Here is a 27317-nt window from a genome sequence, read left to right on the forward strand (position 1 = left end):
TACAATATATTTGGTCAAAAACAAATACTTATTGCAAGCCGATCTGTGTCAGGTTCTTGGCCCCACCACTAATACACCAGTGGACAAATCAGGTCTGTGGAGCTCACATTTTAATGGGGAATGCCAACAATAAACAAATAAACACATAAGTAAATTGATTCTATGGTGTGTTAGAAAGATTAAAACTGTAAAAATAAAAATTTAGAGTAGAGTAAGCAATGGTCTGAAGTGTGGGCTGGGTGGGTAAGGAGGAAGGAGTGGCAATTATAAACAGAACGGTCAGGTAGGATCAGTGAGAAAGTGTCATTTAAGAAAAACCTGAGGGAGTCGAGGGAATAAGCCATGAGAATAACTGAGGGATATCTAGACAGAAAGAACTGCCAATGGGACAGTGTCAAGGTGGGAGCAGGGTCTGAAGAACAAGAATCAAAGAAGCCAAATGGTTGGAGAGGAGTGAGCAAGGCAGAAAGTGGTAGGAGTTTACTTTGAAGAGGTAAAGGGAAGCTAGAGTAGGTTTAGTAAACCATTGTAAGTATTTGGCTTTTATTCTCAGTGAGATGAGGAAGTGCTGTAGGGTTTTGAGGAAAGGAGTAGCATGATCTCATTTGGAGTCACTCTGGCTGCTGTGTTGAGAAAAGAGGGACCAGGGGCAGAAACAAGGAGACCAGTCAAAAAACTATTTCAATAATCCAGAAGGAAAATGATGGTAGCTTGAACTAGGAGGGTGGCCGTGGCATCAACGAGAAATGGTGTAATTCTGGATAAATATTGAAGACGAAACCAAGAGTATTTCCTGGCAGAATTGAAATCTAAGAATAAATTAAAAATCAGTGATTTGGGCTTGATCAACAGTAAGATTGGAATTAGGACCTACCAATATAGGAATGTGCAGATGGAACAGACTTTGTGAAAAGATTAGTTTCTTGTACACTTCAGGAAGCATCATATTGCCTTTTCTAACATAAATGCGAAGATGCAGACAGGAACAGAAATGAGACAAGCTACAATTCGTTCAAACTTTGGACATGTCAAGTTTTGGGTATCTATAAGACATCCAAGGGAAGACATGGAACAGGCATTTGGATAAATGACTCTCAAGCTGAAAGTAAACGCTGAATTTGGGAGAGGATTTAAAGCTACAGGATTGGATGATATTATCAAGAGAATGAGTGTAGGCAGAAAAGAGAAGATGACTATAGACCGAGCCTGCATCATTTCAAAATAAAGAAATCGAAGAAGAAAGAAGAAACCAGAGAAGGAGTGAACAGTGAGCTAGGAGGAAAATCAAGAATGTGGTGTCTTGGGAGCTAAGCAAAGAGAGTATATCAGGGAAAGGGGAGTCATCAACTCTGTCAAAAGCTGTTCACTGACAGGCTAAATAAAACCCATACTGAGAGTTGACTATGGGATTGAGCATTGTGGAGATCCTTGGTGACCTTCACGTAATAATTTTAGTGAAGTGGAGGGGACAAAAGCCTTATTGGCAAAAGTTTAAGAGAGACTTGGAGGAGAGGAATTGGAGCAGGTAGTACAAGAGAACTCCTCTGCCATTTGGTTGCAGAGGGGAAAAAAAAAGGAATGAGTGAGTAGCTGATAGTGGTAGCAGTATTGAGAGTTCTTTTTTTTTAAGTTTTGCAAATTAATAAGATTACGCTAATAAAAATGATGTAATAGAGAAGAAAAGAACTGATATAGGAGAGAAAGAGGAGAATAGGTGGCGTAATGTCTCTGAGTAAGTTTGAAGAGATGGGATCTAGTACAAAGGTAGAATGCTAACTTCGGATAATTCATCAATAGTAACATATGGGAAGGTAGAGTATGTGGGTACAGATGCTGGTAGGCAGATAGGCATGGTAGTGGGAATCTATGGAAGTTCTCTTTTGATCATTTCAAATTTCTCAGGGAAGTGGGAAGCAAGTCAAAATTTGAAAGTAAGGGTCAGGAAGGATGTGCTGAAGATTTGAGGAGAGAAAACAGGTCTAAAATAGTCATCTAGAGAGAATTATTGGAGTAGGGGAGCATGGTATGATGAACTTGCAACATTAAGGGCCCCCTTGAGGTATGTGGTCATGAATTAATGAGATCAATCAGTGTAGTTCTGTTTTCCTTCAGCTATGCTCAGCTGTATCAATGCTGGTACAGATTAAAAAGTCGGCACACAGGGCTGTGATTTTAACAAGCAAGTAAATGGCATTAGAGAAAAGCAAAGAAGCTCAGGGTATACACAAGGGAGTGATTATAATGACTGACATGAAGTTCTAATGAATATTTTCAAAGTTATCCTTTGAGGTGACTAGTTATTCTTCTCTTCACTGAGAGGAATAAGTGTTTAAAATCTGTGATTTATGGGGTGCCTGGGAGGCTCAGTCTGTTAAGCATCTGACTCTTGATTTGGCTCAGGTCATGATCTCAGGGTTGTGAGATCGAGCCCCACATCTCCCTCACCCTCTGCCCCTGCCCCTGCTCACATGTGTGCTCTCTCTCAAAAAAAAAATTATTTTTTATTTAAAAAATAAAAAAATAAATTTTAAAAAAATCTGTATTTACACATTTCAAAAGAACATGAAAACCATGGAAATTATCCCGTGGGGGAAAACAGTATTTGAATGGGTATGAAGTCAGAGTGCTTAATATCTTTTAATTTATCTTGCTTCACTTAATGAAAGAAAACGTAGTTCACAGTATCTGTTATTCAATTACAACACACATTTTATTTATTTTTTTTTAAAGATTTTATTTATTTATTTGATAGAGAGACAGCCAGCGAGAGAGGGAACACAAGCAGGGGGAGTGGCAGAGGAAGAAGCAGGCTCCCGGCAGAGAAGCCTGATGCGGGACTCGATCCTAGAACGCTGGGATCATGCCCTGAACCAAAGGCAGACGCTTAACGACTGCACCACCCAGGCGCCCCAAATTACAACACACATTTTAAAACTAATAATGTTGAATGAAGCATGAGAGACTATGGACTCTGAGAAACAAACTGAGGGCTTCAGAGGGGAGGGGGGTGGGGGAATGGGATAGGCTGGTGATGGGTAGTAAGGAGGGCACGTATTGCATGGTGCACTGGGTGTTATACGCAACTAATGAATCATCGAACTTTACATCAAAAACCAGGGATGTACTGTATGGTGACTAACATAATATAATAAAAAAACATTAAAAAAAAAAAGGATAAGTTAGTAAAAAAAAAATTTTGTGATGCAAAAGTTTTTCCTCTTGAAAAATCACCATTAATATTTGAATAAAAATGAAAAAATTATACTATCTTAAAAAAATAAAACTACTAATGTTGTAAAGAAGCATAGCAGAACCCAAATGCCTTGATTCCTAATTCAATGTTCTTTCTACTACTGCCTCTTAATATTCAGAATCCAATAATTAATCCTGATTGTAAAGAGTCTGATAAAAATAATCAAAAATGAAGAGCTTCCAGGCCTCAACATGCCTTAAAAATATCATTCCTCAAAGGCAAGATGTTTTCAAAAATGCTTGACTTCAGTTTTAGTGTTTAAAAAACTAAATGATGTTAACAAGTAACTTTTAAAGTCTCACTCTCAATGTATTAATATTTTCACAGAATTTTTCCAAACAACATCAATTAAAGACTTTCTTTCTTGGGGTGCATGGGTGGCTCAGTCGGTTAAGCATCTGTCTTCGGCTCAGGTCATGATCAGTTCCCAGGATCAAGTCCCCCTTTGGTGCCCTGCTCAGTGGAGAGCTTACTTCTCCCCTGCCCCTCACCCTGCTTGTCCTCTCTCTCTCTCTTTCTCAAATAAATAAATAAAATCTTTTTTAAAAAGTTTCTTATTACTTCAGGAAGCATTATATTGCCTTTTCTAATACTGTAAGTGCAAAGATATTTACAAGTATAAAAATAAGTCAATCTGTAACCTAAAAATTACTCTTCAAGCAACTTCTATTATTTTAGTAGTTTGAGATCAACTGAAATTGTGTGGCTGTAGGTATAGAATCAGAAAATTGTCATTGTTGAGAAAAAGAAATAAAATAATCTTTAATAATTATGAAATGACTTCAGAATGAAAATATAGAAATAAAACATCAGTACATATTTCTTAAACTGATAGTGAGATTGAGCTGACCTTTTTAAATACTCATGGATGAGTGGTACACTTGTTCATTTGCCCACCTCTGGCTAACCAGGAAAACTTCTATGTCCAGGGCTGAGTCAACTACAGCGGTAGAGTCTGACGGGTTGTACTCCACAGGGACAAGAGCCCAAGACAAGGCTGAGTAGATGACAACTGGGAGGGTTTCAAGAGGCATATTCAGTAGGAACAGAGGTGGCAATATGAGTGGGCTTAACAAACATTTGGCCATCAATCTCAACAAAGTCAGCCCTGCAATTAAAAAATGACCCCAAATAATAGCAACAGTCTTTATTTTTACCTTTCTGGATTATATAATGACTGAATGCACACTGGCCTTTATCGGCAAAATTTTTATAATTTTTGTACCATATGTCCACACAAAGGTAATACATAAGAATTATTATTTAAAAATTATTCCTGATCATAAATATGATTAGCAGTAATGGGGAATTTCCTATATAATATGATTAAACCATGCCTTTGAATTTTCTATTTTTTTTAATGTTTTCATTGTTCTATTATTAAAAATATTGATCCACCTGGAACTTGTAAATATTCCAATTTAATGCAAGGCAAAATTAAATAAATCTTGACATTAATTAGGTAAACAATATATACCTACCAAAAAGAACTTTATTATTTTTTTCACTTTTTTTAAGTTTTTATTTTAATCACCTGATGCTTATCATGACAAGTACATTCCTTGATCCCCATCGTCTATTTCACCCATCCTTCCACCCACCTCCCCTCTGGTAACCATCAGTTTGTTCTCTATAGTTAAGAGTCTGTTTCTTTGTTTGTCTCACTCCTTTTTTTTCCTTTACTCATTTTTTTTGTTGTTTCTTAAGTTCCACATATGAGTGAAATCGAATGGTATTTGTCTTTCTCTGACTGACTTATTTTGTTTAGCATTATACTCTCTAGCTCCATCCATGTTGTTGCAAATGGCAAGATTTCATTCTTCTTCATGACTGAGCAATATTCCATTGGATATATATACCACATCTTCTTTATCCATTCATCAATCAATGGACACTTGGGTTGCTTCCGTATCTTGGCTATTTAAATAATGCTGCTATAAACATAGGAGTGCATATATCCCTTTGAATTAGTGTTCTGGTATTCTTTGGATAAATACCCAGTAGTGTGACTACTGGACCAAAAGATGGTTCTACTTTTAACTTTTTGAGAAACCTTCATACTGGTTTCCACAGTGGGTACACCAGGTTGCATTCCTACCAGCAGTGCAAGAGGGTCATTTTTCTCCACCTCCTTGCCAACACCTTTTGTTTCTTGTTTTTGATTTTAGCCATTTTGACAGGTATATGGTGATACCTCATTGTGGTTTTGATTTGCACTTCCCTGATGATGAGTTTTGTTGAGCATCTTTTCATGTGTTTGTTGGCCATCTGGATGTCTTCTTTGGAGAAATGTCTGTTCATGTCTTCTGCCCATTTTTAATTGGATTATTTGGTTTTGGGGTATTGAGTTTTATAAGTTCTTTATATATTTTTGATACTAACCCTTTATGTGATATCAAAAAGAACTTTAAAGCATTAAAGAGCTTTGAAATGTCTTTAAATTTCTAGAAATACAGCAGAATAAACATTTCTACTTAATAGAATTTAAGGAGTTTGAGTAGTGAAATGTTCAGTGTGGCGAGGTGGACTAAAGAGGTAGAAAGGTCATATGACTTTGTTTTTCAACTTAGTGAAAAATGATGTCAGCTAGGAAAAATATAAATTATTGAGTGCCTTACTGTATACATTTTTATCTAGTTTTCATTTGGTATATTATAAGATGGCACATTCTAAAAACTATTATATGCAGAAAACAATCTTTTTCCAAACTTTTATATCCATATGTTTCCATGGATATCAACATTAGAGAGTTTATTGACTTGAGCTCAATCAAGGTATTCCATGACTTTAATGTGAAACCTTTAGTGTTCTCTAAGGTCATGGCATAACTGATTTTATGTAGAATAGGTAGTTCTCGTTTCTTAATTAGTTGCTCTGTTCCTTCTCTTTCACACTGAGTATAACATCCACAGTTATTCCTTTATCCTGCAGGGACCAGCCTTCCTCCCCTTCCAGGGGCCTTCTGGGAAAGGAAGTAGAAAGGCTGTGTAGGGCTGTGTGGTACCTGATTTTCATCATCCAGTCAAATAAGACCTGTGAATTGTAAGACTAAACAAACTTTCTTTTCAGGACCCCCTTGGACATTGGAGAGAAAGAATTACTTTTTCAGCTGTTTCAGGAGATTCTTCAGGTAGATGAAGAAACTCTTCCCGTGTGGGCTCTTCAACAGATGGTGAAACTTTGGTTAAAGTCTCAGGCGGGGGTGCCTAGGTGGCTCAGTTGGTTAAGCAACTGACTCTTGATTTCTGCTCAGGTCATGATCTCAGGGTCATGCGATCCAGCCCTGCAATGGGCTCTGGGCTGAGCATGAAGTCTGCTTAAGATTCTCTCTCTCCTTCTCCCTCTGCCCCTCCCCATTACTCATGCAGGCACACACGCGCGCGCGCGCGCGCGCTCTCTCTCTCTCTCTCTCTCTCTCTCTCTCTCGAAATAAATAAATAAATAAATAAAGGCTCAGGCAAGTTGAGTCTCTGCTGTTCTCTGTTTGATGTTTCAAAAGATGTCCAACTCGTTTTCCAGCACCACATCTTCATCACCCCCAAGTTTATGACCATTGCTTAACTTCAAGGTTTCACCTAGCATCTGATAAAAGCACTCTTCCAGTTTTCTGAATTTCATTTCCTGCTGGGGTTTTAGAACATTCTTTATGTATTTACTGGCCTTTTCATCCTGTGTTTCTTGTTTTTTTCTGACAAGTTTTTGCCTTTTCTCATTCTTCTCTTCTTTTTCTTTTAGATACACTTGGGAAGATTTAAATGAATTAAGCCACAAGGTAGTCACAGAAATAATTAAAGTAAGAAGAGCAAGCAGTAAGAAAATCCAGACACACAGCAAAATTAGATCTTTAATTCCTAGATCAGGGATCCTATGCCAAGCTCCAGACACATGAAGGGGAGAGTAGAGAGGAGGAAAATGCCAATAACCCAATGAGAAGTCATAGTGGCAGGAGCCCCATATCTGGGTAGGAGGCTGAATTTTCTGAATACCTGCCAATTTCAAAGAGCTATATCAAAATATGGAAAGACAGTAATGGGATTTTTCACAAGCCATATTCTACATTTTTATTAAAATTTTAATTTTCTTCCATTATAATATGTTGTAAAGTGGGTTTAAAATCTTTCCAGGCATATGGGACCATTTGATTTAGTGACATATCACCAATATACCAAATTTCTCAGTGAGGTGTGTTGGATAGCATCAAAAGACTCTAACATCATGCCTTCTTAGATATTATATAGGTTCTGGTACCAATTCCAGTGTGGGGAGAACAGGGGGCTTCCAATACCAACAAGCAATGCTACAATCCAACTCAATTCTGATACTAGTTAATGAGAGACAGCATCAGATTCCAGGGTTGAGGGTTCAGTGCTGCAAGATTGTCCCCATCCCACTCCCCAGGCTGCTACTTGAGCTTCTGACTGAGTGGCTATAAATCAGAGGTTCCCACGACCCTCTCCTCGGGTTCAACTAATTTGCTAGAGCTGCTCACAGAAATCAAAGCACCATTTTATTTACAGATTACTGGTTTATTATAAAAGAATATAACTCAGGAACACAGACAGGTAGAGAGATGTACAGGGCAAGGTATGGGGAAAGGGCACGCGCTTCCCTCTCCAGACATGCTACTCTCCCCCATCTCCAAGTGGTCACCACCCTGGAAGCTCTCTGTTTCCTGTCCTTTTGAGATTCCATGGAGGTTTCATTACAAAGGCATAATTGATTAAGCCATTGGCCACTGGTGATTGAACTCAACCTCAGGCCCCTACCACTCCCTGGAGGTGAGCCTAATCATACGGTTGGTTCCATTGGCCACCAGCCCCCATGCCGTGCTGAGTTCTAAAAGTCACCTCATTAACATAACAGAAGACACTATTGTTCCTCTCCTCACTTAGGAAATTTCAAGGGGTTTAGGAACTCTGTGCCGAAAAGGGGAATGAATGCCAAATGTATATTTGTTATTATAAACCACAACATCACAGAGGTTATAATTTAAATCATTTTAAATCTTTTGCATAAATTATACTATTTCAGTACAGGTATTTAAAAGACAACAAAATGATGGGATTTTAAAGAGTATTTTCAAATAAACATACCTGGGATGGAACGTTTTTGGGAGGCTCTATACGAATGCTTGGATCCCATTCTCCAGGAGGGAGAACAGTAACCTGATCCAAAAATTCATCGATTCCTGATACCAAGTCATTGCGATCTTTCGCTTTGTAAGCAACATCATGAAATACCTGTAGGAGGAAAAGATAAAAACAATAAATAAAAGATAAAAAAGCAATTATAAAATCTTAATGTGTTCAGTGCTTTCATTTCCCAGTTATCTCACGTGTGATTATCACAATTTAAAGAAACAGGCAGCTCTAACTAAAGATGTTTTTCATTTAAGCTATTGTAATTAAGTTTATTCTATGAATGCATACAGATATATATATTTCTTAGAATGCTAGAATGAATGTTGAAATTTCTGGAGGCAAGAGTAACAGAAAGGGAAAGGAGTAAGAAAGGAAAGCTCATTAAATTGAATTGAATTAAGAATTCAAGTTTGACAGAGGTTATTTTTGTGTGGGTAAATCAAATCTTCAGAACGAAGCCCTTGCTTAAAAATACAGATCAGATTTAGAGAATATATTAAAAATTTTAGCAATACTTATACCCTGGAACATATAAACCAATTAAAAAGGTTTATTTTGTTTTAATTTTTAAATAATAATATAGATATAAATCAGTTTTCTCTGAATATATATCATATCTATACAGTGTAGCCAGTATATTTCCATTCAAGGTGAGTTACATTTACACACATACACACATGCACGCTGTGGTAGTCATTTAGGCTATGACAGACACTGCAGATCTCCTACACACTGGGTAAGATTTCACTCTTTGATATTGGGGTTAGGTGTGTCCCATTCAGGTGTACATACATCACTTTCAAATGAAAGTTATGATAATCAGTGTGTACAATAACATATTGCCTTTTGTCTGCTATAGTGACTGAGAAAAAGCAAGTCAAGAGGGAGCTTCTATGGGTCTGGGTGCCTGAGTGACTATAATGAGCAGAAATCTGCCAACTCATGATAGACACAGAGCATGATAGAAGGAAATCCTCATTGTTTTAAACCACTGAGATTTTAGGTGGTTATTCCTGCAGCATAATCCAATATCTTCTGACTAACACACAGAGGAACGATATACTTCACAAATGAGGAAAGTAAAAATAAAGATAAATTGGAAAAATTAATCTATCCTAAACATAATATAAATATTGCTGACACTTTTTGTATTTCATATAATACGAAATGGAACAAATATTTCAAGCTTGGGGCTAGTAAATTATTCTTTATGCTGAGCTACATATTACAGTGACCACATATTCCAAAATTTCCAGGGAAATTGGGCTTTCAAATATTCTATTCTACTATTAGACCATTTGTTTTAGTTTCTAGTTTGATACTCAATCTAAACTGAAGAAGAGATAATGATTATTTTCAAAGGCTTTTTCTTTACTTTCCAGCCAAGAACTTTTCATAAAAGATCATTGGTATGATAAATGTGTACATTTGATTAGGATAAAAGTCTTTGATTAGGATAAAATGAAGACACCAAAGATATATTAATGGTTTAGTTGTATTTTGGGAAAGATATATATTTTTTAAAAATATTGACAGCATTCGTTTCCTTGCCACAAGCACCACTGAGTTTATAGCTCAGAATGCCTATCGTCTTCAAAAGACGCCATGAGACCTAATCTGAACTTTCAAGAATTGCAAATGTTTTTATTCCCGAGAGTTTAGCTACTTTACTCTTTCCCTGCCAGTAGCAACTCTCTTGAAATCTTTCTGGAGTTGATCTCTTAAATAAAAAATTGCTTCAAGGGATCATATGATCCTATACCTTCTTTAGATAAATGAATGTCCAAATTCATCCACCATAGCTGATTTCCTATTCCCTTAAAACTCCTCAGAGATATAGATACCACAATATGTTTGATGTTAAATTAAAAACATTCTTTACTATTGATTTCCTATCACCAATTTCCCCAATAATTTAATTATTTTAAACGGCTCCTCTCCCTTCTCTTTATGTAGCTAACCTAACATTCTGATTCCAACATACATTTGACTTTTTAGAGAAGGCTTCCTTGATTCCCTCTCAAACAAGATTAGACATCTTGTTAATACTCTCCTAACACCTTCTTCTTTTTCTTGATAGTTTTCACTGTAATTATAATTATTTATTATCATTAATTGTTAATTATATAATTAGTTGCTTAATACTTATTTTCCCGGCTAAAACAAGAGCTCTGAACATTCATTTAAAATTTATCAAACTATTTATATGCTAAGGATACAGCAGTGAATAAAACCAACAAAAATCCATCCCTTCATGGAGCTTATGTTCTAGTGGGAGGAGAGAGTTGGAAAATAAGCAATATAGTCAGTATATATTTTGTGGGAGGGTGTTAGGTTCTATGCAGAAAAATGAAGCAGGAAAGAGGAATAAGGGTATGACTGGGGGATGCTGTGATTTTAAATAGGGTGATTAAGGAAGGCCCCAATGAGACGTTTCAGCAAGAAAACAAGGCACAAGCACACAAGCCAGGGGGAGGGACAGAGGGAGAGGGAGAAGCAGACTCCTCACTGAGCAAGGAACCCAAAACAAAGCTCGATTCCAGGACCCTGGGATCTGACCTGAGCTAAAGGCAGACGCTTAACTGACTGAGCCACCCAGGTGCCCCCATGGTTTTAATTTCTATCACACAACTAGGAACTGTGCCTCCCTCCCTCCCTTCCTCCCTCCCTCCCTCCCTCCCTTCTGCCTGCCTTCCTTCCTTCCTTCCTTCCTTCCTTCCTTCCCTCCTTCCTTCCTTTTCTTTTTAAAAGATAGGAGATTCTAGATCATCTTTGTAAAGTGATAGAAACGATAGAGTAGGGAGGGAGAAACTGATAATGTAGGAACCAGAGTGGATAATGAAGAAGCAAAGTTCCCATCAATGCAGTGGGTGGGAAGAAGAAGGATTCAGAAAAGGAGACAGAAAAAAGCAGCAATGAATTAGGAGGAAACCTCAGTAAATGTGTTTGTTTCCTTCAAGCATGCTTTTACTATTTTTGGACCTTTGTTCTTCCATATATTTCTTAGAATAAGCTTATCAAGCTCCTCAATAAATCCCAACAGGATTTTAAGTGGAATTGCATTGATGTCTCTCTCATCACCATTGCTTGCCTAAATTGTTGCAATGCCTCTTAAGTGCTCTTTCTGCTTTTTCCCTTGCTCCTCCACAAGCCAAGTGACGCTTTTAAGATGTGAGATAAATCATGTCAATTCTCTACTCAAACCTTCCATTTGCTTCCCAACTCAAAGTCCTTATATGACCAGAAATACCATACATAGACTGGCCTACTGCTTCTTTGACCTCATTGCCTACTGCCCACTCCCTTTCTCCCTCCTGCTCAGCCAGGTTGTCCTCTTTGCTGTTCCCCAGATATTCCTGGCATGCTCCTGTCTCAAAGCATTTTCCCTTGTTTATCATTTGCTTGGAAAGCTCTTCCCTCAGATATCTGAACAGCTTTCTCCCCTCCTCTTTTAGTTTTCTGATTTTAACATGTACTCCCCATCCCACCTCTATTTCCATTCCCTGCTTTGGTGGTTTCCTCCACAGCACTTATCACCACATATCATATATTTTACTTATTTACGTGTTAGTCCATCTTTCCACTAGACTATTAGCTCAGTGAAAGAAAAAGCTTTTGTCTATTTTGTTCACTGATATACCCCCAGCAACTGCAAGACTGTCTGAAAAATAGTTCACATTCAATAAATATTTAGTGAATGAATTAATAAAGAACAAAGTGAAGGAGGAATTTGTTGTTCTAGAGACCAAGACTCATTAGACTAAAGACACTATAATTAAAATAGTGATGGCACAGAGATGGGTGGTTTTGTTTTTTATGTTTGTTTTTGTTTTTTGTTTTTTTGAAAAGCACTCACTACTAACCATTGAATAAATGATGGACTAACCAATAAATGGTGCTAAGCCAAGTGACTATTTATATAAAAATGAAACTGGATCTTTACCCACCGCCCACACAAAAAGCAATTCTAGGTATATTGAAAACTTATATATGAGACATAAAGTATAAAACTCATTGAACATAAAATAAAAGAATATATTTATGACCCTGGGGTCAAGGTACACATTTCAAAGTTTTAGTTTCAAAACAAAGCACACAATTAATTTCAGTAGTTCTTCATGAAAAAAAAAATAAAGAAGAGATGTTCAATAATGTAAAATGCCAATAGAAGATCAAGTGACATCAGCACTAAACACGGAACAGTATATTCTATAAATAGTGACCGTATTGAAAGCAGTTTTAGTGGAGTGGTAGTAACAAAAATCAGACTGTAATACATTGAGATGAATGAAGCTAAAATAACCAGGTCCAGGAAGATGCTACTCCTTCAAAGCTTCTGAAATTCAGATTCAGTCAACAGTTCTTCAATGGTAGATACTATGTGAAGCAGCGAGGGATTTCCTTTTAAGGATGGGGAAAACCTGAACATTTATTTGATATGTATTTCTTAAGTAGCTACTATATTTGGGCATGTTTGCTGATTGAACAGAAAGAGTCAGTGTTGACTTAAAATCTGGATAATAGAGAAAATTCTTGGCTCAAAAATCCAGAACAAGACAAACAATTGCCACTTTTCCTAATTTTTTGTTTTTGTTTTTCCTTTCGTTTTCATAAAACTGTCATTTATGTTAATATATACTGATTTTGTTATTATTTTTAAATGAATTTCATAAATACAGATTTTTAAAAATTCTCAGTTTTAAGTTCTACTTTGATAAATATCAGCATACTATTTACATAAACAAAAGCTCTTTGGCGTGCTTAATAATGTTTAAGAATGTTAAGGGATTAATACATTGGTAGTGGTGCCAATAAGCAAAATCACATGATTTATCATTAGTAATGCTTAATAGAAAGGAAGAAAATAGTTGACTGAATTGATTAAATGTCAGGGATTGCTAAGATGACTAGCACATTCAGTCATTAACTCATTAAAAAAAAAATGATTAAACCCTGACTGAAGACCAGACACTATGCTAAATCTAAAGATGCAAAAGAAAAGACAGACTGACTACCTACAAGAAATTTCCAGTACAGAGAGGTGAAAAATCAACAGAGCTCAGTCAGCAAGTATTTGTTTGAGCACCTGACAAAATCAGGCCACAAAAATGAATGATAAGTGGTAACTGTCATCATGGAATTTACAGTTTGATACCATAATCTGATTCACCACTTTTTAAACTAAACTCTACGAATCAACATACTAAATTTTATTCTTAATAAGTATTCATTGCCTTCAAAGCAATTAGATAAGCAGAACAAGTTCTCTATCTGGGTTTTGAACAACAAAAAAGTCTTTCTCTTTTAAAAGCATTTAAACATCTTTTTGATACTCAATGGATTTATTATCATAACCAATTACTCTCATTTTCTGGAGTAACTTTCTGGCTGTTTCTGCTTCTCTATTCCACTGCTCACAGAGAGTTACAAATCACCCTAAAACTAAGCTCTAAACTTTCAAAGTTGAAGGAATTTATGTTCGAGCCTGCATTTAGATGACTAATACTTGCTCTCAAATTGAGTAGTTCTCATTAGTTAGGGAAATAGATGGAAATCCTTTCTCTGCTCTCATTCTAAATCTATAATTTAAAAAACACAGATGCTTCCCTGTTGTGTTGTACCATGGAAACTTGATTAGTCAAAAAAACTTTGGAACTGACATCTTTCTGTTGAGAAAATCTTGACTCCTAATTGGGGAAGAGAAGAATTAGGAAGAGAGATACCTTAAGTATATATGAACCTCCCATGACACAACATCCTCCTCTCACCATATAATATATCCCATGCCCCAGAAATATCTTATGTCCTAATGTGGTAGATATAGAAACATAATATAACATGAAATGTATGTGCATAAAAGTGACAGTACTTAAATTGTGGACTGCATATCACAGTGTCATATATTTTGCAATACTGTACAATTGTAAAAGATTAATCAATATGGAAACACTAAAAGCAAAGATACTGTGTCTTCTCAAGAGAGTTCTACTAGAGCAGGTTTGGTCCTCGTGAAGCCCTTTTCCAACTCCCCTGTCTTCTTCCAGATTTCCTCAAAAAAGTGATACTCACTGTGGTGAACTGAGTAGTGTCCTCTCAAAACATGTCCACCTGAACCTCAGAATGTGACCTTGTTTGGAATAAGGGTCTTTGCAGATGTAATGAAGGTAAGGACCTCAAGATAAAATCATCCTAGATTAGGGTGGGCCCTGTATCCAATGACAGGTATCCTTATAAGAGACAGAAAGGGAAAAGACACACAGAGGCACAGGGGACGAAGGCCATGTAAAGATGGAGGCAGAGATTGGAATTTTGTTGCCACAAGTCAAGAAATGCCAGGACACAACAGAAGCTGGAGAGACAGGAAACAGTCTCCCCTAGAGCCTTCAGAGAAAATATCCCCCCCCCCTGACACCTTGACTTCAAAATGTGAGAAAAATAAATTATTCTTGTTTTAATCACCCACTTTGTGGTAAGTTTTTATGGCAGCTGTAGGAAACTAATACATTCATTAAGTTGATTCTTTCTCAAATTGAAAAATGTGTTTTTCTTCTAGCTTTTGGTTTCCTATGTGTAAATATCAATAACGGATCCATACAAAACCATAAAACATAATTTGGACAGATATAATAGAATTTATATCAAACTCCAAACCAAATCTAAATTTTCAGATTTCATAAACCTAGGAAAACTTGTACACAATACTAATTTGCTCTTTTTACAAATTTTCAAGTATCCAAAGCCATGTATTTCAATAAACACATTAAATTATTTAGATGAGATTATAAAAAATGCATAACCTGTTTGTTATTTACTACTTAATTTTGAATGTATGATCCTTCTGTGATCTTTTGTATCTGTTCTCCTTTAACAATAAAAACAGTGAACAATAGATTTCCATAAGGTGTTGGGGAATACAAGAAACCAGTTATATGTTAATACTTATGTTCTCATTTTTATGATTGTACATTTTTGAGACATACACCTCTTTGAGAAGCTGACAAAAGCTTTTTCCAGTCCAAAAATAATTACATACAAATTTTTTACATAGAAAAGTTTGTATCTGTATCAAAGAGATCACAGGCCCCTTGGAATCCATCTGTAGCACCTCTAACGGTGCAAAGACTCTCAGGTTAAGAACATTTAGGCAACTGTAAAGAGAGTTGATAGATGTTGCATAGCTTTTGGTGTCATATATACTAATCAGATAAACTGCCATTGTTTTTTCTTGAAGTCCTAAAAATTATCTTGCCCCAAACAAGATTTGTAATGATATTAACAATGGGGCTCACTTTCGCGGCACGTATACTATAGGGGAATATTAATAAATATATTCTAAATGTCACTGAATCACTTTCTTTAAAATATAAGGTTTTAAAGCATTATATCCATGTGTGTGAATTTATTACCCCTTTCAAACAAATTTTTCCAAAGGAAATTTTATAGTGGAAGCATAGAAGAAGGGGGATTCAATACAGAGAAATCTGATTCACAACGAATAGTCATGAATACAGGAACTCCAAAAGTTAAGTGTACCTAGTAGGGAAAATGTTCCCAATGAACTTGAATAAATACCTCATCTGTCATTAGGGTTGCAATTGATCTGCCAATCTCATGGTACTGTTGACCCTTTCCCAGGGGTCCCAGAAGAATGAACAAAAATCTGTAATTAAGAAGAAAAAAAAAAGTTTCATGATAGAAATACGAAAAATAACTTTAGTAGTCAAAGAATCACTTGTTCAAAGGAATTATTAAGATGAGGACTTAAATGTGAAATACATATTTTTTTCACAGTTAATTCCTATTTTAAAACATTTTATGAAGATTGGCTTTTATGCTTAAGATCCTTGAGAAATAGGAATCCATGGTTATTTTGATCTCAGTACTTTCCCATTTAATTATCTGTAGAGCCTACATGGTAGTGAGAATTTTAAGGATTCTATAATCCTTAGAGGAGGAAGGTAAGAAAAGTAAAATATGATTAAACCTTTCTGAATTATAAAGAAGAACTCACTAATATGCAAATTATAGAATGAGGTAAAGAGGAAAAAGGTAATATAATAATATAAACAAAGAACATATGATCAAAAACAGTAAGTATATGTAAAATTTACATTGAATAAATTATTGTCAGGAATCAAAGATCAGTTAGGAAGAAAAAATAGGGAGTCAATGATCTACTACTTTCAGTTAAGGGGGAATAAAAATACCGGCTGCATTGTGGTATTCCATCTAAATTAGACTGAAAGCCTAGCAAAGTCAGCGGCACAACTGGAGATTTTGAAGAAATCAGTACATGCTCTAACTTTGGAGGACTGGTAATTGTCTTGTCTCTGAAAAGGTCAATGCTACAGTGAAATTGTGAAAATTTAAAAATGCCATAGATTCTGCAATACAATACAGTGGTATTAATTTGTTAAATTGTTTATGCTCTTAAATGTGAAGACTAATAGCTTTATAAGGTATAAAGGAACAGATCCTATAACCCTACTCTTCATTCAGTTACAAACTTTAGCTATTGTGCATGTTTTTACATAAAGCATATATTACACAGTCTTAGAGAGTCTGACAATTTTCTGTGTTAGCTGTACCTGAATCCAAGTCAATTTCTACTACACAGAAATGTCCACTATAAATTTAAAACAGGAATAGCTTAATGTGGTGGCAGGTGTTTTATCAACTATAATACTTCTAAAAAATTTTGTAACCTATGTACATCTTGCCACTTTTCAGGTTTCTACTCCATGGGCTATTTATAAAGTCCTAAAAATTTATTTTCTGACATTTTTACTATGTGTTGCTGTTATATTCATGGTGTGCCCTTTTGTCCTCCTAAGAGAGAATAATTAGGAACCTGGAGCAGCTTTCTTTATTCTATTTGTCTACCTAATCTTCTTCCATTTTTCACCTTTCCAAACTAAATAGTCTAGTCTTTTTAATCTCTCCTTATACAGTGACTTTCCTGTGCCCCTAATTTCTCCTCCATTGTTCTCTGCACATATTTTGCTATGTCAGTATGAAATGAGGTCACCTAAACCTTGACAGTTTTCAAAGTGAGGGTATATAACCCCAATAAGGCTTTTCTCTACCCCTGGGAATTTTCTTTTTCTTTCCTTTGAAAAACAGGAACTATCCTTGTCATAAAGAGCCATCATTGATGCAGAATTTCATCAGACACCCCCCTAAATGGTGGGACGGGAATGCGCTGCTTGGAAGACTGAAAAGGAATTTTAAACTACTAAAATAATACCACCACAATTAGTAAGCTTGACATCTTAAATCTGAAGTCCAAATTCCCAGAAACTCTGAAGAGGTTACAAGTTGTATACAGAAAAATGCAATCTAATCATAGTCAGATGTCACTTTAATGTGCTCAGGTCACCATCTCTCTTTTTAATAAAATTTGGCACGTATCAGAACTCCTAGTAGCCCTCCAGCAGGATGAATAGACACTTCTTTCTATAACCTGAGTGTGATAACCAGGTTCCTGCTTCAAATCTGTTCCTGTCACAGATTCAGGGATGGGTAATTTTTGGAGGGGATAGGGGAGCAGAGGGTGGGAGAGAATCTTAAGCAGGTTCCACTCCCAGTGTGGAGCCTGACGCGCAGGCCTGTCTCATAACTCTGAGATCATGACCTGAACAGAAATCAAAATTTGGTCGCTTGAGCTTGAACACCAGGGATAGGTGCTTGAACACCAAATCCCATATTAGTCAGCTGAGTTCTCATGAAATGAGGCCTCTCCTGGCTAAACTGTTCCATATTTTTGGAATATCTTATGCATAATCAAAGCACAGACTGATATAATCTGCTGTGTTTTAGTTAAGGCCAAAGGTCCATAGAGGAAACATATTTTACAAACCCAGTACCATAGCACCTGAACTTTTCATCACTTTAAATTGGCTGAGGCATTCAGTGTGTGGAAGAGGAGGCATACTAACAGCACCTGAAATAGTTACAGCATCAGTCAAAGGGCACCAATCATGGGGGAAATGGAGCCCTCCCTAAATATGTTTTGCTATGGGAATACGAATGGAGTAAAAGGCTATCTTTATATAGAAATCCCATTTGATAGAGAGAAAAAGGAGGAAAGCAAGGTCCCCCGGATGAACTGCTAGGAACCTAACATGCTGAGGTCAATAGTCTTCTTTTTCTTCACAATTTTGCCCATGGACATATATTTTATCTATGAACTAGAGATAAGTGATAAACAATGTAATTCAGTTTGTGATATCCCTAAGTTGTTAGATTTTATGGATGGTTAAATGATAAATAAGCTTAGGTAATCAAATTAAATTTGTACTTTTGATTTGAATTCAAGCACAGTCCCACAATGCTAATGACCAGTGAGTTTTCACTCTGTGTATGGGAAGCATACTGTTCCTGAGATGGAAATACACAGTACATTAGACAGACATCTCCTAAGGATGGCACTTACATGTACTTGGAAGGCCTCTTCATTCAAGCATAAGCCAAGCCTTTGAAACCTTTAGCTGTTTGCGTCTGACCACCCTCATCTGCTGGATCCTCTCTTTAGCCCATAGTCTAATGCAATCTTTGAGGCAAGCCTAACACTGTATCCTTTTTACCAACATTATAAGAAAGGATTTATATGGTGAAATAGACCAGGGTATTCAGAGTTAAGGAGCAAGCCTGAAAGAAAACATTGGAGTTTGAGAGGAGGGAGGAAAAGACAGAAAAAAATTTTTAAATACTTTTTCTCCTCTTCCACAAACAAGAAGAAACGATTTTGTGAATGACACATTAGTTTCTAGAAAAAAACTTTCAGAGGAAATTATATTTATTCCTTGGGTTTTTTTGTTTTGTTTTGTTTTGTTTTGTTTTGGTTTGGTTTGGTTTGGTTTGGTTGGCGGGGGGGGGGAGTTTACCAAGAAAAATGGCTTAAGAAAAATGCAAAAGATGCCCTGATACTTTTTACCTGGTTGGAATCGGGACTTCAGCCAGTCCTTGAAGCAACACAGCGGGAGACAACCTGACAAAGGCAACTACAGTTCGATCCAAGAACTCCAACTCCCCGACTAAGATGTTTGAAGCCTCAGCACCTGGAGGAATCTTTTTCATAAAATGCAGATCAACCTGAGAGCATCACAAAGTAAAATAAGATAAATCAAAATTTGCTAAATCATATCCTAGCGCAGTGCTTCATAATCCATCAATATCCACGGTAAATATATATATAATGTGAATAAAGTTTTAAAATAGTTAAACATCTCATTTGCCCTTTAAATAATAACTTTTTTCTTTACTTGTGTATTTTTCTATGTTCTCATAAATAAGCTGAATACTCTAGTTTCTCTATCTCATGTTTTTAAAAGATGCTTCTTTGCCATCAGCAATCTTGAAATTTTCAGGGAGAAAAATGTATGTGCTCGAATAAATGAATATACTTGAATTATAATTTAATTAGTATTCGCCAATAGATTTAGATATTTTATACTGCATCATCTTAATTTTGTGTACAATACACTTAAATTCGTACTCAAAATATGCCTATTTAAAAAGAAATGTAACCATGTCTCTCCTTACAGTATAAATTATGACTTTAGTCTTCATCTTTCTTCTAGTTTTTCTATATCCTTCACATTCTATACTTGGCCTGATCATTCTTCATTTTCAATTTCTCATCAGAAATTAGAATTTAGATATAGCAGAGTAAAGAAAACAATAAAGGTATTAACATTTGAAGTTGCTGAAGAGCCATAGTTGAATTTCTGATATGAGATGTCTGTGATTGAAATGAATGCATACGAAACAAAAGCGATCATTAATAAGAAGAAATGTTTAAGAGATGAATTCTGGGAAATGATTGTAAAACATTCTTAAGGGTAGATATCAATTTTTATACACAGGGCCTCAGTGAAAACCAAGCACTGACTTTAAAGTCAATTTCACAAGGCCTATTTCTTGTTTCTAATTCATTTAAGTTGCTTTTTATGGGTATCTGTTTGTAGGGAGAATAAGAGTCTATCTGCTGCAGTAATTGGTTGTATGCTCTCCTGTTAATGAAATGGGGCCCCAAGGACAAAGTCAGGATAGCCGAGAGAGAGAAAAGAGCTCTGGCAAATATAAGTAAGGCAAAGAAGATGTTTTTCTTTTGCAAATTTAATGATTTGAGAAGATTTTTACCAAGAAGTTTAAAATGAAAAAAATGAAAACTTTTAGGATGAGTACCTTAGAAAGTCCATAGCCAGACTGTAATGACTACACTAAATAGGTTACTTTCTGAAATCAGTACCTCAGCATAACTAGTCAGAAGGTTTATAACTACTTAATTTTTCTGTAAGATAAGGGTGTCATAAAACATAAATCCTATTAGATGAAGTACACATTTTATCACAAACATTAAACATAAAAATAATCTGCAGTACTCCACTAAAAACATTAAATAGAACCAATGTTCTATTTTAAAGAAAAAAATTATGATTTAACAAAGCAAAACTGCCTATAAAAAATTATGACAAATATTATAAATACCAAAGTTTTTATTCTGCAAATATACTTCCAAATGTAAATTTGTAAACTCATAAAACATATACATTGGGATATTACATGGTAAATATTTTCCTTTTATGGAATCTAACTTTTTAATTTATAGATACAAAGTATTTATTTACCTTAATAATAGAAGGTTAAATTTCATGGGAATTATTATCATATTTTCATTTTTATTTTTGTAGCTAGAAGAAATGCACACATTGAAAATGCTTTAAATTAGTAATGCTTTACAATTTTACAATAATGCATAAAATTTCAAGGAGAGGATAAAAGATTACCTATACACTATTAACCCTGTGAGAAAAGCATAAAATATCTTCATAAGTCTTTTAGGGCCTAAGAGAGTAAAAAACTAAGTTTTTTTCTCCCAATGGAAAATAACAATTATACAATGTTAATACACTGAAACAAAATTTAAAGTGAAACAGCTTTTTAAGAAAATCTATAATTGATAAATTTGAATTATATTGGTAATACCTGTCATAACTTTACTGAGAAATTGAAATTCCACCCAAAAAACTTTCTATAAACTCATTTATTGCTTGACAAATGCTGTAGCCTCAACTATTAAAATCTGTGTCTCAGGCTGGTGGCAATCATACAAATAAACACCTTAAGATGCAATTTAATTAAATTAAGGAACACATAGTGTGCTAAAATAGTCTAATTTTACAAAAGGAAATATAGGATCCTAGCATTTAAATTTTTTTTGCATTACATAATACCGAATATATCACTGATTTATATCTATTATTTAAAAAATGCATAATTTCAGGTTTAGCAAATTTGTCTTTTGGTTTAAAATGTAATAATTTATAGTTAAATAATATATATCTGGAATAGACATCATATTATACTCATTACATTATATTATTCTTGGGGTGGTCATAGACTTGGAAGGAATAGATTATATAATACATTATCTAATTATATTATATAATTATATTTTTCTTGCATTAGCCCTATATTTTTGTATTTGTGCTAATACATTATTCAGAAGAACCCTGACAATCTAACTACCTTTTAATATAACAAAAGATCATATTTAAGAACCACAATTTAACCTTTTATAAAATTACAAATGTCTAAAACTGCTCTGAAGAACGAGGCTGAACTATATCCCTAAGACAATCCTCAAGTGGACTCAAACAGTTGGAATGAACATAAACCAGAATTTTCTGGTTCTCTGAATAGGACCTTGAAGAAATCAAGGTATGTACTCTTATGAATATGGATTCACATTCATGCTCCCGGCTCTCTAGACCTTTATGCTAAGAAGCGAAAGATGCTTTATTCTGGGCATTTGGTACTTAAGTTGCAGGTGAGAAACAGATATATCTCTAGGGAACAAGGTGAGACAGAAGATCATGGTGGAAAGTGTCTGGACGAGCCACATGCTGAGATGTGATGGAAACAGTGATGGGACTTAGGGAGAAAGTTTGTCTTAAACCCATTATAGAAAGAAAGTACAAGAAAATTAATAGGGATTCTCTGGGGAGAAATGGTGTGGTGACACTAACCAGCCACTGATCTTGAGCAGCTCTCTTACGCTCTCTCGGATTCAGCTTTCTCACTTTCTAAATGAGAAGATTTCTAAGGTTTCCCATAGTTCAAAGATTTAAAAATCCACTCATTGTAGTATGTTTCACATGCTAAAGATCGATGCAGAAGAAAGTTCCTTCTACATAGAAAATAATGTGAAGTCTTCTTTGGGTCATTTGAAATAAAAGAAACACGACTAACATCTGGGAAATACTATTTAGCCATCTTCTACATGGCAGTTTAAAAAACAAAAAGATATAGAGTGTTTTGACACATCGCTTTTTAAAAGCATTATGGGAAGCAAAAACCTGACAACTCAGATTATATTCAAAAGCATTCCTCAAATCAATAAATTTGATGAGCTTATCCATTGGAAGGGTTAAAAATATGTAGATTGAATGTACCTAGGATACTCTCCCCTCCCCCCTTAACATCACAAAATCCTACTGGGGTTTGGAATCTACATATTAAAGCTTAAATATTAACATAGCCACAGTAACCTGGAGACTAGCTGAGCTTTCACAAATTCACTACCAAACTGAAATCATCAGGGCTAAAAACCCTTAACTCATGTACCTGTAAAATCTGGCACCAAAATTTGTTTCCATAACAATGGATCACATTTGTTCTTTCCAAACCCTATTACTCTGCCCTCCGAGGTAATAAGGTAAGAAGTATTACTTGGAAAAAAGTTCCAGAACTAAAGGCTTAAATTACATTAAATCTCATAGGATTCATTCAACAAATATCCCAAGCACCATTCAAGACACTAGACATCCAAGGGAGACAAAAACATATTAAATTCTGGTCTAGTATTTATTTTTGATACTATTTCTGTTAATATTAACAACAACGCAATAATAATAGCCACTTCTTATTGAATATCTGCTATATATTCAGCACTCTGCCAGGCTCTCTCTATATATTACCTCATTTAATCTTTACAACAAAATTAGAAATAGGTAATATTGTTCTTATGTTACATATGAAGGACCTGAATTGCAGAGAACTTCTCCAAGATCAGATAGCTTATAAATACTAGAGTTAGGATTCAAGATCTGATGTTCTTTCTCAAAGGCCATGTTCTTTCCAATGTGCCATGATATGGACAAGAGACTGGGGAATAGAGATGGTTGGCACTGAGTAGAGGGCTGTAGAAATTTCACTTGTCTGTCAAAAGATGAAATGGACCAGTGATTGGAAATGCAATAAGGAAGATAAGGATTAAAGGAAAGTATATATTTTTCTCTCTTCTGTAGTTCTAATTATTTTGGGGGACCTGAAGGTAAGACTACTCTCCCCGATTGACAGTATTCATTTTCTTTCAGATGTGATAACGCATTTGTGAAGGCTGCAAAGATAGGTCAGAGAACTAAAAGCAAAATGATATGGAGATATAAAATTCAGGGTCAAGGGGTTATATCCTTTAAAAAAGTTAAAAGGTAGTTTATTTCAAAGGATGTGATGTATTATCATTGTTTTTGAGAGTGTTAAATGTGCCCTTGTTATGCTGTTAGTGCCTGCATAAATAAGTAAGCAACTTTTTATGTCATTGCTTTTAAGATATTGTTTCAAATGGAGAATTACAGAAATTAAATGTATGGCAGTTTGTGACAATTTTATTCCAACTTGCAGATGAATGAAGATGTAATGCTTTAAAAAGATATGCTTTTTGGAGCGGCAAATGGAATAATACATTTGAACTGGCTTAATATTTGAATCACATGCCTCCATATGATGAAATGAGCTTTGAACCATTGTAGAAAGATAGCCCGAGTATGCCCTCACCTCTCTCTCTTGCTGGTGTGGAGGTCCTTTTTCATGCCTTTGTTTCATCCCACAGGGACTAGTATGCCCCTTTTGTTGGCCTCCCAGTCCCTGCACGCATAATTAACAGACTTAAGCTGGTACACCATGCTCCCATGGAGACTCCACCAGGCACCAGAGGGAGAACATGCACATGACTAGACCTAGACCATTTAGGCACTGGCAGAGGCATTCTGAAACAGCAACAAGGAGCTGATCGCCATTAATCTTCAGAAGCTTGATGCAGGCAACTTCTTCTACTCTGCCTCCCATTCCCACCTCCTCCCACTGTTACAGTCATTGCCAAGTGCTAAGTGCTTTCAGGGGAAAAAAAAAAAACACTCTGGGTTACTACTGTTTCAGCCACTCAGATAAAGAGAATTGTTGACACTCTTTATTTTTCATCAATATGGAAACTCCTTTTTCCTGGTCAAGTGTTAGTTTGCCATAGCCTACAATAGCACATATACACTGTCAGGAATTTGCTAACCAAAACCACACGTATTCTATTTTCTTAGAATATGTTCAAGTAAATGATTTCATTTGAATTGTCTCTATTTAGATGGATCCCTCAACAGAGTCAGTTGTTATTATGTTTTTATTCAAAACTCTGTTCAGTCTTATTAGGTTCTAGTGTTTCCTTACACTAAGGCCTTCCTGAATTATGACAATGAAGTTTATATCATATGGTTTGTTTTTCCACAAATAGAAGAAAAATGAATTTGAAAAAAATAACTAGCAATAGTTTCAACAATAAACTTCTATTAAATCTCTGCGAAGTCCACCTATTCTTTTTTTCTGGAAGAGATACATTATACCAAGTGGCTGAAACCTGAAGACTATACATAAAACTTACACATTTGGTGTTGTGAATAAGCAAAACATTACAGGTGAACTTAAATACTAACATCATCTGTAACAGTATCAAGCTCTGGCTAAGAAACAAAAAAAAATTACATGCAAAAAGTTGTGTCAACACCTCTTAAAATGGGTAGTAATTTCTAGTAATAATTCAGCGGCTTACTTAAATGAGAGAGAAAAGCCTACCTTGCTAAAGTCAACAGTGCTGTTTTCTCTGCTCACATCATTTTTATTTTCAACACAGGCTGGAGTAGACTGAGGAGAAACAACCTGACCTGCTAAAAGAAATTGTTATTACAGAATACAAACAATTACTTACACAATTCTAGACAGATTGAGTGAAAAATGAATTAATCTAGGCTAACATAGGTTTCTTAATGAGTTTATGAGGTAAGCATGGTCAATATAAATAGATCTATATCAATACAAATACTCTTATTTGTCAGTTACAGATAGAAATGGGAGAATTCAGTCAAGAAAAAGAAAGCCAATTCTCAGACTAAAACTCCATAGCCTAAACAGTTATTCTCTATGAAGAAGATCATCTGCAAAATATTTAAATCTAATCATGGTTTTGAAACATCATTGGTTTCTAAATATATATAAAACAAGATAGACATCTATGATTTAAGCTCAACCTGAAGAATTTAAAATGTAATTTTTTAAAAAAAGGCAAATATTTATCTAAATATTCAGATGTATCTGAATACACAACATATTTATAGCTTCCATTGCATCTGAAGAAAACAGACAATGAGAAAAAATGCTTTGACAAAAACTTCTAGAGATTTCTATATGACAGGGGCAGTCAGAAATACCTTTCCCTTGCACAGTACAGACCCTGTGAATACGATTTTATCCTTGTTACTATTCAATTATGTAAGTATACTGATATTGTCCTGCATCAGAAAAGACCAATAAACTTGAATTGTATTAATTTTCCATTAACACTAACCAGCAACTTAATTACTTTATAGTCTTCTTCCCATTATAGGGAAGATTACAATATTAGTTAAATGGACAGTAGAGGTGAGGATGTGACAATGGGTAATGAAATTCCACTATTCGCGAAATAGAAAGATCTTTTTCAATCACAGCTTATCTGAAATCTGTCCCTATTCAGCAATTAAATGATAAAAACTAACAAGTTCTGTTTACTCTTACTTGCATCTTTCTTCTTCCCTAACCTCCCCTCATCCTCACTTATTACTTTTGCTGTGAAATGAGTAATGGCAACCCGGCTTTGAAGCCTTGACCATATTTATGACCATAACTCAGTGACTCCAAATTACTGCTCTTATTCGCCTCAGCCTTAGACAGAAATGCTCTCTCCTCTCTCTCTGCCTGCCTCTTCTCTGTACCCTACTTAAATCCCAATTTTATTCAAAGTTCACCTTTAGTCTCATCTTCTCCACTTACTAGAATCTGTACTTATCTGACCTTCTCTAAACTACTAGCGTATATACAGATAGAAACTTTTCTTCAAATTCTCTCCTGGAATCCCATTTTTTTCTTTGTTACCGAGAAATTACCAAGCATGACTTAAAATACTAATAATTTGCTTTCAAATATTAACTATACTTTTGCTTTTGGAACAATTAAGCCTCTCAGGCAGGGGTCGTTTATTAACAGGTACAATTTTGTTATGTCTTAAAATTGTTATATTGCCAGAAAGTAATGGACTTAAGATTCTTCCAAAACTTAAATATTTCTCTGCTTTCACTACACAAAGTAAAATAATACATTTGGTGAAGATTTTTAAAATGAATTTTTAAAGCAAATTTACCTCCCACCATGTGCACAAATTCTGATTACATCAAATTCCAAGAGATACGTGAACTTCAGAGAAATGACAGACATAAACTGCATCAATTATTCTCATTCTCCCATTTCTAACCGCCATGTGCAGCTATGACTGTGAACTGTTCATTAGCAGCCATTTCATTTATCATTCTCAAAATAATAACTGTAATTTTAAAAAAACCTTTTACATAATGCATTTGTGCTACTAACAGATGTCTTCAATCACCAGTTTCACATCATTTCTCCATATTTTCATGAATTAGAACACTAGATATATTTAAACCTAAATTTACTGAATGTTCCATAAAATTGAGTGGTGAAATTCAAGGCATGGAAAAATTAAATACACGTATATTGGCTTTCTTATGATAATTTATTTCATGTGATATAAAACTACA

The 27317-nt window shown here is 35.2% G+C and overlaps 1 protein-coding gene and 1 pseudogene across 3 annotated transcripts in view; both read right to left on the minus strand.

The window, feature by feature from the left end:
* Positions 1 to 27317, minus strand: part of SLC4A10 (solute carrier family 4 member 10) — a 214739-nt gene that overhangs the window by 83220 nt on the left and 104202 nt on the right. Inside the window, exons 7-11 of one of the 3 annotated variants that reach the window (XM_040644559.1) lie at positions 25303 to 25394; positions 24238 to 24327; positions 19331 to 19488; positions 15967 to 16054; positions 8347 to 8493 (exon numbers count right to left, since the gene is read on the minus strand). In XM_040644559.1, the coding sequence (XP_040500493.1) occupies positions 8347 to 8493; positions 15967 to 16054; positions 19331 to 19488; positions 24238 to 24327; positions 25303 to 25394 (575 nt within the window). The remainder of the gene's footprint in view (positions 1 to 8346; positions 8494 to 15966; positions 16055 to 19330; positions 19489 to 24237; positions 24328 to 25302; positions 25395 to 27317) is intronic. The other 2 variants (XM_040644565.1, XM_040644562.1) reach the window with 2 other exon arrangements.
* Positions 6119 to 7191, minus strand: LOC103659503 (annotated as a pseudogene).

The sequence above is a fragment of the Ursus maritimus genome, unplaced genomic scaffold, assembly GCF_017311325.1.
Source record: "Ursus maritimus isolate PB19 unplaced genomic scaffold, ASM1731132v1 scaffold_1, whole genome shotgun sequence".
NCBI classification, from domain to species: domain Eukaryota; kingdom Metazoa; phylum Chordata; class Mammalia; order Carnivora; family Ursidae; genus Ursus; species Ursus maritimus.